The 20,390-nt window shown below is 42.4% G+C and overlaps 1 protein-coding gene across 4 annotated transcripts in view; it reads right to left on the bottom strand.

Annotated features, from left to right (window-relative positions):
• Positions 1–20,390, bottom strand: part of cntn4 (contactin 4) — a 170,357-nt gene that overhangs the window by 62,281 nt on the left and 87,686 nt on the right. For all 4 annotated transcript variants that reach the window (XM_014166358.2, XM_014166356.2, XM_014166357.2 and 1 more), the window contains 3 exons: positions 17,699–17,801; positions 17,180–17,364; positions 13,651–13,790 (listed from right to left, as the gene is read on the bottom strand). In XM_014166358.2, coding sequence (XP_014021833.1) covers positions 13,651–13,790; positions 17,180–17,364; positions 17,699–17,801 — 428 coding nt within the window. The remainder of the gene's footprint in view (positions 1–13,650; positions 13,791–17,179; positions 17,365–17,698; positions 17,802–20,390) is intronic.

Below are 20,390 nucleotides of genomic sequence, written 5' to 3' on the forward strand. Positions count from 1 at the left end.
TAAGATTTGGTGCAACCAATTACCTTCAGAAGTCACATAATTAGTGAAATAAAGTCCACCTGTGTGCATTCTAAGTGTCACATGATCTGTCACATGATCTCAGTATATATACGCTGATCCTCAACACTGGAGCTCCCCAGGGGTGCGTGCTCAGTCCCCTCTTGTACTCCCTGTTCACCCACGACTGCATGGCCAAGCACGACTCCAACACCATCATTAAGTTTGCAGACGACACAACAGTGGTAGGCCTGATCACCGACAACGACGAGACAGCCTATAGGGAGGAGATCAGAGACCTGGCCGGGTGGTGCCAGAATAACAACCTATCCCTCAACGTAACCAAGACTAAGGAGATGATTGTGAACTACAGGAAAAGGAGCACCGAGCAAGTCCCCATTCTCATCGACGGGGCTGTAGTGGAGCAGGTTGAGAGCTTCAAATTCCTTGGTGTCCACATCAACAACAAACTAGAATGGTCCAAACACACCAAGACAGTCGTGAAGAGGGCACGACAAAGCCTATTCCCCCTCAGGAAACTAAAAAGATTTGGCATGGGTCCTGAGATCCTCAAAAGGTTCTACAGAACAGCTGCAACATCGAGAGCATCCTGACCGGTTGCATCACTGCCTGGTACGGCAATTGCTAGGCCTGGTACGGCACTTCAGAGGGTAGTGCGTACGACCCAGTACAGCACTGGGGCAAAGCTGCCTGCCATCCAGAACCTCTACACCAGGCGGTGTCAGAGGAAGGCCCTAAATATTGTCAAAGACCCCAGCCATCCCAGTCATAGACTGTTCTCTCTACTACCGCATGGCAAGCGGTACCGGTGTGCCAAGTTTAGGACAAAAAGGCTTCTCAACAGTTTTTACCCCCAAGCCATAAGACAGAATGGTTACCCGGACTATTTGCATTGTGTGCCCCCCCCCAACCCCTCTTTTACACTGCTGCTACTCTCTGTTTATCATATATGCATAGTCACTTTAACTATACATTCATGTACATACTACCCCTGTTGGCCCGACCAACCAGTGCTCCCGCACATTGGCTAACCGGGCTATCTGCATTGTGTCCCACCACCCGCCAACCCCTCTTTTTACGCTACTGCTACTCTCTGTTCATCATATATGCATAGTCACTTTAACCATACCTACATGTACATACTACCTCAATAATCCTGCCTAACCGGTTTCTGTATATAGCCTTGCTACTCTTATTTTCAAATGTCTTTTTACTGTTGTTTTATTTCTTTACTTACCTAGACACACACACACACACACACACACACACACACACACACACACACACACACACACACACACACACACACACACACACACACTTTTTTTCGCACTATTGGTTAGAGCCTGTAAGTAAGCACTTACATTTTACATTTTAGTAATTTAGCAGATGCTCTTATCCAGAGCGACTTACAGTAGTGAACGCATACATTTCATTTCATGCATTTTTTTTTTGCACTTCACTGTAAGGTTTGCACTTCACTTCACCTGTTGTATTCGGCGCACGTGACAAAGAAACTTTGATTTGATTTGATATACACCTGTTCTGAAGGCCCCAGAGTCTGCAACACCACTAAGCAAGGGGCACCACCAAGCAAGCGACACAATGAAGACCAAGGAGCTCTTCTAATAGGTCAGGGACAAAGTTGTGGAGTAGTACAGATCAGGATTGGGTTTGCAATGAGATTGGGTTATTAAAAAAATATCCAAAACTTTGAACATCCCACGGAGCACCATTAAATCCATTATTGAAAGAAACATTTTAAGAATATGGCACCACAACAAACCCGCCAAGAGAGGGCCGCCCACCAAAACTCACAGACCAGGCAAGGAGCGCATTCAATCAGAGAGGCAACAAAGAGACCAAAGGTAACCCTGAAGGAGCTGTAGAGATCCACAGCGGACATTGGAGTATCTGTCCATAGGACCACTTTGAGCCGTACACTCCACAGAGATGGGATTACAGAAGAGTGTCAAGAAAAAAACATGGCATAAAGAAAAGAATAAGCAAACACGTTTGGTGTTCGCCAAAAGGCATGTGGGAGACTCTCCAAACATATGGAAGAAGGTACTCTGGTCAGATGAGACAAAAATTGAGCTTTTTGGCCAGTTTAGAAGTTTACATATACCTTAGCCATATACATTTAAACTTTTTTTTAATCCTAGTAAACATTCCCTGTCTTAGGTCAGTTAGGATCACCACTTTATTTTAAGAATGTGAAATGTCAGAATAATAGCAGAGAGAATGATTTATTTCAGCTTTTATTTCTTTCATCACATTCCCCGTGTGTCAGAAGTTTACATACACTCAATAAGTATTTGGTAGCATTGCCTTTAAATTGTTTCAATTGGGTGAAACGTTTCAGGTAGCCTTCCACAAGCTTCCCACAACAAGTTGGGTGAATTTTGGCCCAATCCTCCTGACAGAGCTGGTGTAACTGAGTCAGGTTTGTAGGCCTCCTTGCTCGCACACGCTTTTTCAGTTCTTCTCATTTTCTATAGGATTGAGGTCGGGCCTTTATGATGGCCACTCCAATACCTTGACTTTGTTGTCCTTAAGCCAACTTTGTAAGTATGCTTGGGGTCATTGTCCATTTGGAGGACCCATTTGCGACCAAGCTTTAACTTCATGACTGATGTCTTGAGATGTTACTTCAAAATATCTACATCATTTTCCTCCCTCATGATGCCATCTATTTTGTGAAGTGCACCAGACCCTCCTGCAGCAAAGCACCCCCACAACATGGTGCTGCCACCCCCGTGCTTCACGGTTGGGATGGTGTTCTTTGGCTTGCAAGCTCCCCCTTTTTCCTCCGAACATAATGATGGTCATTATGCCTAAACAGTTCTATTTTTGTTTCATCAGACCAGAGGACATTTCTCCAAAAAGTACGATTTTTGCCCCATATGCAGTTGCATACCGTAGTCTGGCTTTGTTTATGGCGGTTTTGGAGCAGTGGCTTCTTCCTTGCTGAGCGGCCTTTCAGGTTATGTCAATATAGGACTCGTTTTACTGTGGATATAGATACTTTTTCCTCCAGCATCTTCACAAGGTCCTTTGCTGTAGTTCTGGGATTGATTTGCACTTTTCACACCAAAGTACGTTCATCTCTAGGAGACAGAACGCATCTCCTTCCTGAGCGGTATGATGGCTGCGTGGTCCCATGGTGTTTATACTTGCGTACTATTGTTTGTACAGATGAACGTGGTACTTTCAGGTGTTTGAAAATTGCTCCCAATGATGAACCAGACTTGTGGAGGTCTACAATTATTTTTCTAAGGTCTTGGCTGATTTCTTTAGATTTTCCCATGATGTCAAGCAAAGAGGCACTGAGTTTGAAGGTAGGCCTTGAAATACATCCACAGCTACACCTCCAATTGACTCAAATGATGTAAATTAGCCTAACAGAAGCTTTTAAAGCCATGACATAATTTTCTGGAATTGTCCAAGCTGTTTAAAGGCACAGTCAACTTAGTGTATGCAAACTTCTGACCCATTGGAATTGTGATACAGTGAATTATAAGTGAAATAATCTGTCTGTAAACAATTGTTGAAAAATTACTTGTGTCATGCACAAAGTAGATGTCCTAACCGACTTGCCAAAACTATAGTTTGTTAACCTGTTTAGGATAGGGGGCAGTATTTTCACGGCCGGATAAAAAACGTACCCGATTTAATCTGGTTATTACTCCTGCCCAGAAACTAGAATATGCATATAATTATTTGATTTGGATAGAAAACACCCTAAAGTTTCTAAAACGGTGTGAATGGTGTCTGTGAGTATAACAGAACTCATATGGGAGGCCAAAACCTGAGAAGATTCCATACAGGAAGTGCCCTGTCTGACCATTTCTTGTCCTTCTATAGCCTCTTTATCGAAAATAGAGGATCTCTGCTGTAACGTGACATTTTCTAAGGCTCCCATAGGCTCTCAGAAGGCGTCAGAACGGTGAATGATGACTCTGTAGTCCCTGGGCGAAAAACAGTAGGGGTTTTGGAAAGTGGTCGTTCTGAGAACAATGACATGGGTGCGCACGTGCATGTGAAGACCCGGTCGGAATATTATCGCTATTTTACGAGAAAAATTGCATAAAAATTGATTTTAAACAGCGTTTGACATGCTTCGAAGTACGGTAATGGAATATTTTGAATTTTTTTGTCACGATACGCGCCGGCGCGTCACCCTTCGGATAGTGTCTTGAATGCAAGAACAAAACGCAGCTATTTGGATATAACTATGGATTATTTGGAACCAAAACAACATTAGGTGTTGAAGTAGAAGTCCTGGGAGTGCATTCTGACAAAGAACAGCAAAGGTAATCCAATTTTTCTTATAGTAAATCTGAGTTTGGTGAGTGCCAAACTTGGTGGGTGTCAAAATAGCTAGCCATGATGGCCGGGCTATCTACTCAGAATATTGCAAAATGTGCTTTCACCGAAAAGCTATTTTAAAATCGGACACCGCGATTGCATAAAGGAGTTCTGTATCTATAATTCTTAAAATAATTGTTTTGTTTTTTTGTGAACGTTTATCGTGAGTAATTTAGTAAATTCACCGGAAATCTTCGGTGGGTATGCTAGTTCTGAACGTCACATGCTAATGTAAAAACCTGTTTTTTGATATAAATATGAACTTGATTGAACAAAACATGCATGTATTGTATAACATAATGTCCTAGGAGTGTCATCTGATGAAGATCATCAAAGGTTAGTGCTGCATTTAGCTGTGGTATTGGTTTTTGTGACATTATATGCTAGCTTGAAAAATGTGTGTGTGATTATTTCTGGCTGGGTACTCTCCTGACATAATCTAATGTTTTGCTTTCGTTGTAAAGCCTTTTTGAAATCGGACAATGTGGTTAGATAAAGGAGAGTCTTGTCTTTAAAATGGTGTAAAATAGTCATATGTTTGAAAAATTGAAGTTTTTGGATTTTTGAGGTGTTTGTAATTCGCGCCACGCTCTATCATTAGATATTGGCGAGGCGTTCCGCTAGCGGAACATCTAGATGTAAGTTAACAAGCAATTTGTGGAGTGGTTGAAAAACGAGTTTTAATGACTCCAACCTAAGTGTATGTAAACTTCCAACAGTATGTCTGGCGCAAACTCAACACCTCTCATCACCCCGAGAACACCATCCCCACAGTGAAGCATGGTGGTGGCAGCATCATGCTGTGAGGATGTTTTTCATTGCCGGTGACTGGGAAACTTGTGCAGAATTGAAGGAATGATGGATGATGCTAAATACAGTGAAATTCTTGAGGGAAACCTGTTTCAGTCTTCCAGAGATTTGAGACTGGGACGGAGGTTCACTTTCAAAATGATCCTAAGCACACTGCTAAAGCAACACTCGAGTGGTTTAAGGGGCAACATTTAAATGTCTTGGAATGGCCTAGTCAAAGCCCATACCTCATTCCAATTGAGAATCATTGGTATGACTTAAAGATTGCTGTACACCAGCAGGACCCATCTAACTTGAAGGAGCTGGAGCAGTTTTTCCTTGAAGAATGGGCAAAAATCCCAGTGGCTAGATGTGCCAAGCTTATAGAGACATACCCCAAGAGACTTGCATTTGTAATTGTAGCAAAAGGTGGCTCTACAAAGTATGGATTTTTGGGGGTGAATAGTTATGCACACTCAAGTTTTCAGTTTTTTTCGTCTTATTTGTTATTTGATTCACAATAAAAAATATTTTGCATCTTCAAAGTGCTCGGCATGTTGTGGAACTCAAATGATACAAACCCCCAAAAAATCCCTTTTAATTCCAGGTTGTAAGGCAACAAAATAGGAAAAATGTGACGAGAGTGAATACTTTCGCAAGCCACTGTAGTTCCCGTGGCTATGATTCAACCTGTTCAGGAGTAAAAATCAGTCACATAATAAGTTACATGGACTCACTGTGTGCATTAATAGTGTTTAACATGATTTTTGAATGACTGACTCATATCTGTACCACACACATACAATTAATTGAAAGGTCCCTCAGTCGAGCAGTACATTTCAAACACAGATTCAATCACAAAGAGGTTTTCCAATGCCTCGCAAAGAAGGGCACCTATTGGTAGATGGGTAAAAATGTAAAAAGCAGACATTGAATATCCCTTTGAGCTTGGTGAAGTTATTAATTACACTTTGGATAGTGTATGAATACACCCAGTCACTACAAAGATACAAGCACCCTTCCTAACTCAGTTGCCTGAGAGGAAGGAAACCACTTAGGGATTTCACTATGATACCAATGGTGACTTTAAAATGGTTACAGAGTTGAATGGCTGTGATAGGAGAAAACTGAGAATGGATGAACAACATAGTAGTTACTCCACAATACAAACAGAGAAAGGAGTCGGCCCAAGAATTGAACCCTGTGGTACCCCCATAGAGACTGCCAGAGGTCCGGACAAAGGGCCCTCTGATTTGATACACTGAACTCCATCTGAGAAGTAGTTGGTGAACCAGGCGAGGCAGTCATTTGAGAATCCAAGGCTATTGAGTCTGCCGATAAGAATGTGGTGATTGACAGAGTTGAAAGCCTTGGCCAGGTCGATGAAGACGGCTGCACAGTACTGTCTTTTATCGATGGCGGTTATGATATCGTTTATGCTCGGAAACCAGATATCGCAAGCTCGGAAACCAGATTGCATAGTGGAGAAGGTACGGTGGGATTCGAAATGGTCAGTGATCTGTTTGTTAACTTGACTTTCGAAGATTTTAGAAGGGCAGGGCAGGATGGATGGAGCTCTATAACAGTTTGGGTCTAGAGTGTCTTCCCCTTTGAAGGGAATGACCGAGGCAGCTTTCCAATCTTTGGGGATCTCAGACGATACGAAAGAGAGGTTGAATAGGCTAGTAATAGGGGTTGCAACAATTTTGGCAGATAATTTTAGAAAGAGAGGGTCCAGATTGTCTAGTCCAGTTGATTTGAAGGGATCCAGATTTTGTAGCTCTTTCAGAACATCAACTGTCTGGATTTGGGTGAAGGAGAAATGGGGGGGGGGGGGGGGGGGCTTGGGCAAGTTTCTGCAGGGGGTGCTGAGATGTTGGCTGGGGTAGGGGTAGCCAGGTGGAAGGCATGGCCAGCCATAGAAAAATGCTTATTGAAATGATCGATTATCGTAGATTTATCGTTGGTGACAATGTTTCCTATCCTCAGTGCAGTGGGCAGCTGGGAGGAGGTGCTCTTATTCTCCATGGACTTTACAGTGTCCCAATTTTGGGGGGAATTAGTGCTACAGGATGCAAATTTCTGTTTGAAAAAGCCAGCCTTAGCTTTCCTAACTGACTGAGTATATTGGTTCCTGACTTCCTGAAAAGTTGCATATCGCGGGGGCTATTCGATGCTTATGCAGAACGCCACAGGATGTTTTGTCCTGGTCAAGGGCAGTCAAGTCTGGGCTGAACCAAGGGCTATATCTGTTCTTAGTTCTACTTTTTTGGAATGGGCATGCTTATTTAAGATGGAGAGGAAATCACTTTTAAAGAGCAACCAGGTATCCTCTACTGACGGGATGAGGTCAATATCCTACCAGGATACCCAGGCCAGGTCGATTACAAAGGCCAGCTTGCTGAAGTGTTTCAGGGAGCATTTGACAGTGATGAGGGGTGGTCGTTTGACCGCGGACCCATTACGCATGCAGGCAATGAGGCAATGATCGCTGAGATCCTGGTTGAAGACAGCAGAGGTATATTTAGAGGGCAAGTTGGTCAGAATGGTACCTAAGAGGGTGCCCATGGTTACGGATTTAGGGTTGTACCTGATAGGTTCCATGATAATTTGTGTGAGATTGAGGGCATCTAGTTTAGATTGTAGGACTGCCGGGGTGTTAAGCATGTCCCAGTTTAGGTCACCGAACAGTACAAACTCTGAAGATAGATGGGGGGCAATCAATTCACACATGGTGTCCAGAGCACAGCTGGGGGCTGAAGGGGGTCTATAACAAGCGGCAACGGTGAGAGACTTGTTTCTGGAAGGTGGATTTTTAAAAGTAGAAGCTCGAATTGTTTTGGCACAGACCTGGATAGTATGACAGAACTCTGCAGGCTATCTCTGAAGTAAATTGCAACTCCACCCACTTTGGCAGTTCAATCAATCAATCAAATGTATTTATAAAGCCCTTCTTACATCAGCTGATGTCAAAAGTGTGCACAGAAACCCAGCCTAAAGCCCCAAACAGCAATGCAATGCAGGTGTAGAAGCACGATGGCTATCTTGTTCTAGTTCTATCTTGTCGGAAAATGCTATAGTTAGGGATGGAAATGTCAGGATTTTTGGTGGCCTTCCTAAGCCAGGATTCAGACACGGCTAGGACATCCGGGTTGGCGGAATGTGCTAAAGCAGTGAATAAAACAAACTTGTGGAGGTGTGGAGATGTGGTAGAGGAAAAGCAGTCCAATATGCTCTAGACAGCTAGCGGGCCGCGGCTTGCAGGCTAGCAGATGGGCCTTTAGGGGAGTCGCGATGGAGGAGCCTGTTGAAACCCCCTCGGACGGTTACGTCGGCAGACCAGTCGTGATGGATCGGCGGGGCTCCGTGTCGGCAGTAAAAGGGTCCAGGCTAGTTGACAAACTAGGTATTGTATCCTGTGAATTGGCTGATGGACCTCTTCAGCTAGCCGGGAGAAGGGTCTAGCTCGAGGTTAGCTCCAGGCTAACTGGTGCTTGCTTCGGGACAGAGACGTTAGCCAGGAGTAGCCACACGGATAGCAGCTAGCTAGCTGCGAAGATCCGGTGTAAAGGTTCAGAGCTTGCGGTAGGAATCTGGAGATGTGGAGATGTGGTAGAGAAAAAGCAGTCCGATATGCTCTGGGTTGATATCGCGCTGTGCAAACTGGCAGGAATTGACCGGGCTGAGGCTGGCTAATGTCCGAGTTAACGGTGATGACAGCAAGCAGTGGCTAACAGACTACTAGCTAGTAGCTAGTTAGCTGGCTAGCTTCTGATGGGGGTTCCGGTTCTTAGTGTAAAAATAGCAGATCCGTACCACATTGGGCGAGGTGGGTTGCAGGAGAATATGTTCAGTCCGTAGATAGGAATTGAGATAAAAAAATTATACAAAAAATATACGAATAAAAAAATAAATAATAATAATAATAATAAAAATAAAAAATAAAATATATATATATATATATATATATATATATATATATATATATATATATGGGAAGGGACGGGACAAGACAACAGACGTCTGACTGCTACGCCATCTTGGATTCTAATCAGATACAAAGAAGACAGTGAATGTTGCTGAGTGGCTGAGTTACAGTTTTGACTTCAGTCTGCTTGAAAATGTATGGCAAGACCTGAAAAATGGCTTCTAGCAATGATCAACAACCAATTTGACAGAGCTTGAAGAATTCTGAAAAGAATAATGGGCAAATGTTGCACAATATAGGTGTGGAAACCTCTTAGAGACTTACTGAGAGGCTCACAGCTGTAATCACTGCCAAAGGAGCTTCTACAAAGTATTGACTCAGGGGTGTGAATACTTATGTAAATGAGAGATATTCCTGTATTTCATTTTCAATAAATGTTTTCACTTTGTCAATATGGGGTATTGTGTGTAGATGGATGAGAAATTTTGAATTCAGGCTGTAACAACAAATGTGGAATAAGTCAAGCAGCACGAATATTTTCTGAAGGCACTGTAATTGAACTTATCTGAATAAAATAGAAAGGATATTTTTACCATTCCTGAGCTAGTGCTCATTTGAAGTGACTATGTTGAGAGTAAAAGTGATCATTTCAAACAGGTCCTATATGCTAGATTTAGAGTTATTTGGCAACTTTAGTTGTGAATGATGCAAACCTTAGAATGTCTTAGAAATCAAAACATGGGCTGCATGATGCGCTATTGGCTATTGATGATGCGCTTTAGGCTATTGATGATTTGAAAAAAAAAGCTTGCGCTCTGTTCCTTGCCTCAGGCTGCACAAGCTGTTCTCTCATCAAGTGATCATATTTACTGTATATGTTCACCCATCAGACTATTCTCAATTTAATCTTGTCTTTACCAATATGTCAAATCTGTTTTGATTTACAATGGCCCATTGCCAAATGGGCAGGAACAGGGGCAGGGGGAAAAAAAATGTCATCTATAGCACTCGAATAGCGAATGGGGGCTGCTTTACCGCCTGTTTGTTTTTTAATCATGCCGGGTAGGCTACTCCATTTCACTCCATGCATCAACCACTGTTTGAGGAGCATGCAGCCTCTTGCTGCGCGACAGGTGATATTCCACCCAAACTCTGTATGCCATGGGCTCTCCAACCCTGTTCCTGCAGCCAAATCAAGTGAAATCTGTTCGGGAACATCGATAGTACCATGTTTTCAAAACGAAACATTTCATTAAACTGTTGACAGTTCGCTCGAGAATTGAATGAGGAAAGAGGGGAGGAGATGGAAACGCACAGTGGCAAAATATTCTGTCGCTTAAGATAATGTGTCAGCCAATCAATTATTACTAGGCTATTCAAAATCAAATGTTAACTCAGAATAACAGTATCAAATTTGTGAGGTGAGTTTTAAAAGGTTGATACTGTTTTGATGATCAGTGTTTGATGTGATATTCTATTGTTTTTGCATTGACATCAGAGTGGTTAGAGGGACAATAGAGTGGTGAGTGCCAGACCATTGGGACCTGATGGTCGTTAGCGAGTTGGGTACTACTAACGCATGTCCAGAGTGCATAAGAGGAAATGACCGTGACCAAACGGTCAACTGGAATTTGACTGCGGTCATGACTCATGACTGCCGGTGTGGCGGTAATAAGGTCACCGCAACAGCCCTACGGATGACTTGATTGATGTCACAAACAAACGTCTGTCATGGCGGTTTTTGAGATGCATTGAATTTGGTGTTTAATTGTTGTCCATTTCGGCAGGTATGAGAAATGCATTTGCATTAGGCACTTTAACTACTGACCAAACTTGGGAAGTTAGGCTACACTTTATTTGGATGATCTGCAGTCAGCTCAAATGTCCAATGAGTAGAAGAAGCAGAAAAGGTCCCCATTGATTTACTGTAATGAATCACTACAAATGGTATATCTTCACAGTTCCTGCTCTCCTTCCATCAGTGACCTTTAGTTATTAGATTGATGAAGCTGCACTATTTGATGGGGAAATTTCAAACAATGGAATACCTCTGCTTGAGTCATCTATTTATCGAAGTGCTTTGCTAATCCACCCATTTATTATGTCCATATTAAGGAAATCCTACTCCGTGGGAATTAACACCGTCAATGTGTCTAACCTTTTACCACAGATACTGTACACTCAGAGGCATCAGATACACATGGTTCCCAAATCTGTGCAGTCAAACTATCCCGTGTAAATTGAACCGGCTGAATCAACGTTGTTTCCACGTCACCTCAATGAAATGACGTTGTACAAACGAGGAATAGACGTTGAATTGTCATCTGTACCGAGTGGGATGGTATGAAAATACTGCTTGTAAAAAGCGATAAAAACAACTAAGTAAAAGTATCCCTCTTTCCTAGAGACAAACAGATGGGGGGGGGGGGGGTAACTGTTACCTACTCTAGTTCTTTCCTTAACCAACTGAGAGAACAAATCATACCATTCCAGCAGACCTTGTAAAGGTTTTTAATCCAATGTGATGCAATGACTAGACAGATTGTTAATTATGCACAGCTGAAGGCAACCCTAATCTGCCTTTATGGGGGAAGGAAAGAGCCTGCTGCTGCTGTTTGGAGCACTGCCTCTTGTAACAATAAAATGAGCCTGCACCTCTCATTTCAACTACATATATAACATTGAAGGATTGATCGATACCGTCTGTTTTGTTTGTGAACATTTTGTGTAATTAAGAAAATTAACATCAAGTCTGCTTATTTATTAGTCCAAGCTGTGCCTGAGTGCCCACCATCAATCTCCAGAAAATAACCTGGCCACATACTGTAGCACAGGGGACATGGCACGCTCCCATTCAGGGGTATTGAATAATACTTCCACAAAGCCATACCTTTATTGACAATAATATGAGCCGAACGAATAACTTTGCATTTGCGGTCTACATTGTACAGTGTCTAGGTAGTGTTCAGCTCTCATTGCTGTGCTCATGATGGGTAATTTGAGGGAGGCACGGGGATATAGTACAGGAGGTCTAGGATGCATAGTAGTCAGTGTGTTTATAAGGGGCTGGCTAAAACAGATCTAGGATGTGTTTCGGATGATGTCAGTGTGGTTATAAAGGGCTAACCTCCTTTTTCTCCGTTGGTGGTACAGGATTAATGACTGCACTCTGGGAAGAGAGATTTACCAGAAGATTACGGCGGGTCTTACATTATGGCACTCAGAAAAGCATACAATTGTTTGCTTGTTTGCAGTTTGGTCTCTTAAAGGTGGACTCAGCGATATATGACATTGATGCAGAAAGTAAACAGCATAGTGGGTCAACATCCGCAACATCTAAGAGCGTTGAAGCGCGAGGCTCAACTTCTCAGCTGTTTTGGTCCCGTGGCTACCACGCTGTAGCAGCGTGAAGCGAACCCGTGCACATGAGCAGATACCGTGTGTGACTGTGTGAGAGCGAAGTGTTGCATCTCGCTCATCTCAATAACCGCGGCGCTGCTCGTGGCAACGTCATTTCGCTGCGTCTACCTTTAACAAACCAGCTTAGTAGACACTTTCAGGATATTGTAAATCCTGTAAGGTAAGTGGTGTTCTGGGGAACTGAACAGTTTAAAGCCATGCTCTGAGGAATAAAGGTGATATCTAGCCAAATTGTGTTTAGATTTCATTGTTTTTACTACCAAGTGCACCAGGGACTCATATACTGAGAGAGGCTGAACAAGCCAAGCAGGAAATACACTGCTTTGTCAGTACAATGTTTATTACAGTAATTGAAGTTCATAAAACTATCTGCATTGGGTATGCCAGTGAAATGAGAATCATGTCTGTTAGGCACAATGCATTTATCTGTTCTATCATCCTGAATCAGCTCCAATTCTCTCCACTGTGAGCTAAACGTAGAACTACAGTAGGGCACTGGAAACTTCCAAAGTTTACCAGTAAACTACCAGTATTTTGGTAACTTTCAAGGAATATATGGCATTTTATCAGATGACATCTACTGGTCTTTTTGGGTGCTTCGGATTATCACAGGTGTCTGTAATTGTCTCTGGCTGTCTGTGGCCTTATCACATGCAAAATAGAACACAATCTAATAAGATCATTTTAAAATAAACATTTGAATGACAGAGCTGTAAAACATTATCCTAAATATAAACCATCAACTTAGTAAATACCATTGCTGTTTAACATGAGGGTTTCAACATGAAATATCCTTTATATTTTTTTTTACACACTTCTTTTTACTTTGTCAATATGTCTTTGTTGTAAATGTTTTGGTTCCAAACTGGAGGCAGTTGTGAAGTAATACAGGCAGTTGTGAAGTAAGAGCTACAGATGTATTTGAAACTAATTAGATTAGATGCTTTTTAATTAGGCTATTTTCTCTTGAACCATATGGTCTACCTAGTAGAAACGCATAGACAATATGGACACAGATATAACAAATGAATACTATATAAATAAAAAACCAAAAAAGCATTAATGTATAAATTACCAAAGTTACCATAAATTGCCATAGATGACCTTTAAATTACCAAATTTACCTCCAGTGATTCCAGGTTCTCTCCGTTCTTCATCCACCTATAGGAGGGCTTGGGCTTTCCAGTGGCCTTGCATTCCCACACCAGAGAGTCGTCAATGGGCTTCTGCACATCCTGGGGTTTCTCTATCAGATGTGGAGGGGCTGCATGGTCAAAACAACATTGCTGTGAATTAGAACATTCTCATACAGATCCCATTTCTCGCAGGTAGCCTATACTCCTCATACTTCGAAAACAATGTAGAGTATTTTGAAATCCAAGACAGTTGATCCTGCACTGAAATTAAAATGAGTTATGTATTGTTGCAAATTGACTTTGTGCTTGGACATAAGTAGAACCCAAAAATACAGTAAACGGCGTAAATGGTATATGACTATCCTCGTGTTAGGTTATGTGTGCTGCTGAGACAGTGAACAAAACAATCCAGATGTATTAGTGTATACATGTGTGGGTAGCACATTGCCATAAAATACCTCTCCCAAAAACCATTCGAGTAAATGATGGTGGAATTATACAGGAGCTTTATTGATTCCTACAGTAGCTTCCAAGTAACTCATGACTGGTTAACAAATTAGCAAGGGGGGAATAAGGAAAATAAACCTCCAGATTTACTATCCTCGTAACTCTCCATGTTGTGGATGATGTGTAGGTCAATCCGCCATCATCCTCTATCACACCAGGTCATTGTCACGACAAGAGTAATGGCACACTATACATTTCCATTACGCAGCATCTGACTAATGCCATACTCCCCGACTGACCTTTGAGGTGACTTCTCTGTAATAGTACATACAAATCCAACACTAATTGGGTTCCTGCTTCAGCTCAGCTTGCTTCCAAGAAGTTCGAGATGAAACAGTTAGAAATGCAATAGTAATTGCAAACGTATCCCTATACCTCCTGTGTGTATTTGATGTGGTGCATGTGTGTGTGAGAGCAGAGAGAAAAAGAGAGAAAAAGAGAGAGAGAGAGAGAGAGAGAGAGAGAGAGAGAGAGAGAGCGAGAGAGCAAAAGAGAGAGAGACATAGGAAACAAATGAAAAAGAGAGAGCGGGTGTGTTTGCGTGGTCTGTGGGTCTGTGTGCGCGTCTGGGTATTAAGAGGTTAGCCAGTGTGTGTTTTGGACAGAAGTGCCCCTAGATGAGATAGCAGAGAGAGGTACTCTGAGACTCCATTATCACCAGTCATTTAGCATCACATCCATGCCAGCGCAATCTTAGAGAGAAGCCTAGTGGTCATGCTCCACCCTCTCCACCTCCCAGGACCCCTTTGTTGTTGTTGTTTTAGCCCTCTGTCACTCCATCCCTCAGCCACTGTGAACGTATCGACTCTCAGTCACAGACCACCAAATGAAAGCGGGCAGCCCATCCCTGGCTGCATCAGGCCCAGTGTTCACACAATCAGCCCAAACATTTCAGATCAACCAGCTAAAGCAAAGAGGGAGATTGGAGATAGGCGATAGGGGAATCAGAGTGAAACTGACACGGGGTTTTATATTCATGGCATTATCTTGGGATACTGCTTACTGTAGGAAAGTATTAAATACACTGCAGAGGGAAATTGTTGATTAAAATAGAGAAACCAATGGCAGTCTATATGCATAGTTAGTTGTATTAGGCTACTTTTTAGATGACATTCAAATAGAATAATGTGCAACATTTCCCCATTTTATCCCAAAATGCTCTCTCCAATCAAGAGTAGAACAACAGACACTCATTTGAATGTAGCTTCGACTGACATGAAAGGATAATTACCATTCACCTTGTTAAAACACAAGACGTGCAGAACCCCTATTAAAGCATTAACATCTAACTACTAAGGACACAGTGATCAGCAGACTCTCCGAGTTAAATAATGCCTTCAGCTCTTTCCTAGGCAGAAAGCTGAGGCTTTCGCAGCTTTGTGGCTGCAGGTTGTAGCGATGTACACGAGATACACTTATCGATTCCCTGATTCTCACACACTGCTGACAAATGTCTCAAAGGCTTAATTCCAAGGGACTTCAAAATAAGATTACAGATATATTTTTATCACCTGGAGAGAGAAAGAGAGAGAGGGAGAGTAGAGAGAGAGAGAGTAAGTGAGAAAGCACATCAAAAGAGGGCAGACCTGCTGCTAATTCGGACAAACCATCCCCCATAGCTCACAGCCAGAGCAACGCTGCTGCTGGGTTCCATTACAGAGAGGTGCAGGGAGCTTTTAGCTAGACACCTTGTAAATAATGGAAAATTGTTTAGCGCAGACAATGAGTAATTTGTAAAATATATCATAAATATTTACCCATACTAAAATAGATGGTCTGTATGGACGTACGACCGTTATCATCTGCTGTGCTGTTTTTTTTTTTACCTCATTTTATAATGCATACAGCTATACTGTATCTCGTTGCAGCTACCATAGCAAACATACTTTCATATCATTAGTCCAGCCAGCCGTGTTCATTTTTAGTCTTTTCCAGCATCTGTGAGTGATTCACATTGTGTGGACTATAAACAATTAAACAACAAGTGTAAGAAAACATTCACGGAGCCCGGCGAGCTATTCTTGTAAATGGGTCCTTAGGCATGCAGCATAGAAAGACTCCAGGAGGGAGAGATCAATCTCAGTGGTACGGCTAGCCTACAGGTACTTACTTAATAAGAGGACGTCGTGCATGAACAATAATGCCGTATGACTATTGGAGAACAACGGAAGGTCCCTTCATTTGGACCCTTCATTTGAATGTCCATTTTACTTTTGATAGAGCCTGTGGTCTCTCTAGATACAAACACCGCTGCTCTGTTAAAATACTGTTAAAATACGGATTAAACATATGGTGGAGTTAATAACGACTCCTACTAGCCATAATGGGGAGAGGAAAAGCATGCTTGTAGCAGGGTTGAGGGGAACTATTTAACATTTCCTCTTTACTTGAAACGTTCTGAATAGACAGTGATGTTTTGATAACTTTACCTCAATAATTACGAGGAAAGTCCACAAAATAATATAGGCATATTCAGCAAACTACTACAGTACATTTGCCATTTAGCAAACAGTGTTTTTCACCTTGTCAGCTCGGGGATTCAAACCAGAAACTTTTCAGTCACTGGCACAACGCTCTAACCGCTAGACTACCTGCCACCACTCCCCTTCCACTTCATCCAGATGCTGCACTGCAGATAATTCATGGGGTATATGGTGTCCCTGGTCTAAGTATGCAGTATAAGAGCTTTGATCTCCAGTCAAGTTGGATGCCAATCATGATGCCATCTGTTGGAGCCCAATACAAGGTCACATCCAAGGTCTCCTCATTCACATCATCACTGCTTTAATCCGGATCAAAATATTAAAGGCATATTGGCCACCAGGGCTTTAATCATTTGGGATGCTCTGTTAAAACGATGCTCCCCCATGCAAAGTCGCAGCGACGCAGTTGATTACCAATGGCTGTTTTAAACCCAGTAAGGTCTCCGTTTGATGCCTCTCAGTCTAAGCGAAACTGACACATGAAGCCTTCCCTGGTTCAAATATTCATGTGGTTCAGGATCACCTACCGTAGAATGAGAGTTTTCCTTTTACAGTGTTCCTCCCCCTGGAGTTCTCTGCCACACACTCGTATGTGCCCGTGTCTTCCTGCTGGAAATAGGGGATTTCCAGGACGCCACTGGCTTTCCTCACGTCCACCTTCCTAGAAAAGGGGATTCCGTCCATTCTCCTCCAGCTTATGGAGGGGACAGGGCTGGAGGAAAGAGTAATGCAGAGAGGTAGAGAAACCTTGTAGCATGTTCATACAAACACAAATCATTGTAACATCGCCACTGTACTTAACCTATATGGATTCAGTGGATTAGACAGAAAAAAGTCAAGTAGGGCATACATCACTCAGCTAGTGAACCAGGAGGAGTCTCACACGGCCCCAACTGTATCAGAATTCTCCGATTTGCAGCCCAGCCTCAATCAGAGCAGGGTTGGAGGCATGCAGTGAAACATGAAAACTCTCATGCTGTTTGTTAATAACCTTCTGCTTTTCATGTATTTGTGTGCCTGTTTAATCAAGCCCAAAGCGTACTTACTTTCCTAATGCAAAACACTCCACTTTCACTGTTGATCCTTTGGCTACATGGACAATCTCTGGAAACTGAACTTCGATCTTTGGCTCGTATTCACCCATTATACCTGAGGAGAGTCATTCACAACCAATTACAGGAAGGCAACAAAAAAAACTAAAACAACATGGAAACTGCTGATACGTCGTTTCCTACATATGTCCTATAAACGATTACTATCATACATCTGAGAAGTGGTTATTTTGGAACGCCACTAACAGGTTTTCTCATTGCTGCTGGTATTCTTTATCTGCAATCCTTGATCACATTTCCAAAGGTTTCTCAGCCCAAATGAGCTCTTGATATTGCGAGGCAAGTGTTATCTGGATGGTTCCCTGACTGACCGTGAAAGCTTACTCTCATCCGTATCTCCATTTTATAATACTTCCAGGTAGCCAAGGGCCTATCAGCCATGGTAAATGAGACCGCTGGACGAGGCTCTAATGGTCAAATACCCAGGGATTCAGCTGGGCTGGGTCCCGCTGGGTTCGAGACCCGCCACCTATGATCCAAATGAGAGCCAGGCGGAGCTGAGACCCGGTATCTTTGGTTATGCAAATGTTTTATTCTATAATGAAACATGTGTTGTCCATATTTAATTTTCCACAGTCAACAACACAAGTAAGCAACAGCAGAATCAGACAACCCCATTGTAGAATAGTTTACCTATTCAATTGTTCAGCCTGTCACATTCTATTCAAGAAAATTATATTCCTTACATTCCGGGGCTCCTGAGTGGCGCAGCGGTCTAAGGCACTGCATCTCAGTGGTAGAGGCATCACTGCAGACCCTGGTTCAATTCCAGGCTTTATCACAACCAGCCATGATTGGGAGTCCCATAATTGGCCCACTGTGGTTAGGGGTAGGCCGTCATTGTAAATAAAAATGTATTCTTAACTGACTTGCCTAGTAAAATATAGAAACGTGACATGTCTATTTTAATACAGACTAGCTCAAACATTGATAATCATTGAAAATTGCAACCTATTTTGAAAGTGGGGATGCAGCTGCTCCACTCGGGTGCCACTCGGGTGCCTATGAGCATCATCATTGTATCATCATTTTATCTGAGACATTGAATTTAGCCATCCTGCTATTAGCCCATCGAAATGCATTGAAAAGCAGATTCATGCATGGAAAAACAGATAGTCAACAAAAAAATTATCAAAAGGAAGCATGTCTCGTAGAGAAAAACTGAGAACACCATCGTGTTTAACCAGTTCTCATACCATGACCTGTAGGATGGGGACACAAGCTAATGTGACCTGTGTGACTCTGGAGGGTTCATTATTGGCATCTCATTGTCACACCAGCAGGTCTGGTGCATTGATAAAAAACAATAAGTTATAAATGAAATAAAAACAATGATACCTTCTCATGCGGCATCCTACAAAATAGCATGCACTAGAAGTAGTGATTCCAGACTATCAGAGATCCACTATCGTGGAAACATAACCGTCAAATGCTGCTGCTGCTGCTGCTTCTGCAGAGTGTTGTATCTAAACAATCCCCACCTGACTGCTTAGATACATTCAGTGTAATGCACTGTAATTCTGCTACACTACCCTTGGCAATGTTTAATGATACGTAGACTGACTACATGTACAGTAAATTTTTCCCTCGATTCAACCAATTGTAATTGTCTTAAAGACCATATTCAACAGGGAGGCTTCGTTTACTCATGTTCATATCTAAGAGGGATGAATTCGTATTTAGTAGTAGTTTTCACGCTATCGTAAGGTACTATAGTTTGCTGTACTTGCGCCTGACATATTTGCTAGATATGGTTCACAATCAGTAGATGAAATGTCAGGAGTATTAAGAACTACAATACTCTACCATGAATAGATCATACATATCAGAATTCTATCCCTGCATGGTGTTAAACATTAGTTAGAGAAATAATTATTCCTGGGACAAGAAAGCCAACAATTAGATCACTCTCAGACAAATGACCTTTCCATTGGAGAGCCTTTGATAAGGCCAGCCTGAAGCACCAAAACCATTGGCTAGTGGGCTATCTTAAAGTTGCAAAGAAACAGCTAATTAACCTTTGGAATTAATTTGTATTCCTTAAAGGCACAGTGCAGTCAAAAAACACTTGATTTACCTGTGTTTTATACACTCAGTGGACAGTTTATTCGGTACACCACCCCGTTAACAAAAATGGTTAGCTCATACAGACAGTGAGTCATGTGGCCATGGCTTGCTATATAAAGCAGGCTGACCGGGATTGAGGCATTCAGTTACTGTTCAATTGAACGTTAGAACGGGCAAAACGAGTGACCTAAGCAACTTTTAGCGTGGTATGATAGTCAGTGCCAGGCGTGGCGGTTCCAGTTTCTCAGAAATGGCCGGCTTCCTGGGCTTTTCACGCACAACAGTGTTTAGGGTTTACAGAGAATGGTGCGACAAACAATAACATCCAGTCAGCAGCAGTCCTTTGAGCGAAAACAGCTCATTGATGAGGTCGAAGGAGAATGTCTGGAACCGTGCAAGCTAACAGGCGGGCCACAAACAGGCAAATAACGAAGCAGTACAAGTGGTTTGCAGAACGGCATCTCATCGGTCCTTGTCCTGGATGGGTTATTGCAGCAGACGACCACACCGGGTTCCACTCCTATCAGCTAAAAACAGTAAGAAGCGGCTCCAGTGTGCA

Source organism: Salmo salar, chromosome ssa22 (assembly GCF_905237065.1).
Source record: "Salmo salar chromosome ssa22, Ssal_v3.1, whole genome shotgun sequence".
Lineage (NCBI taxonomy): Eukaryota > Metazoa > Chordata > Actinopteri > Salmoniformes > Salmonidae > Salmo > Salmo salar.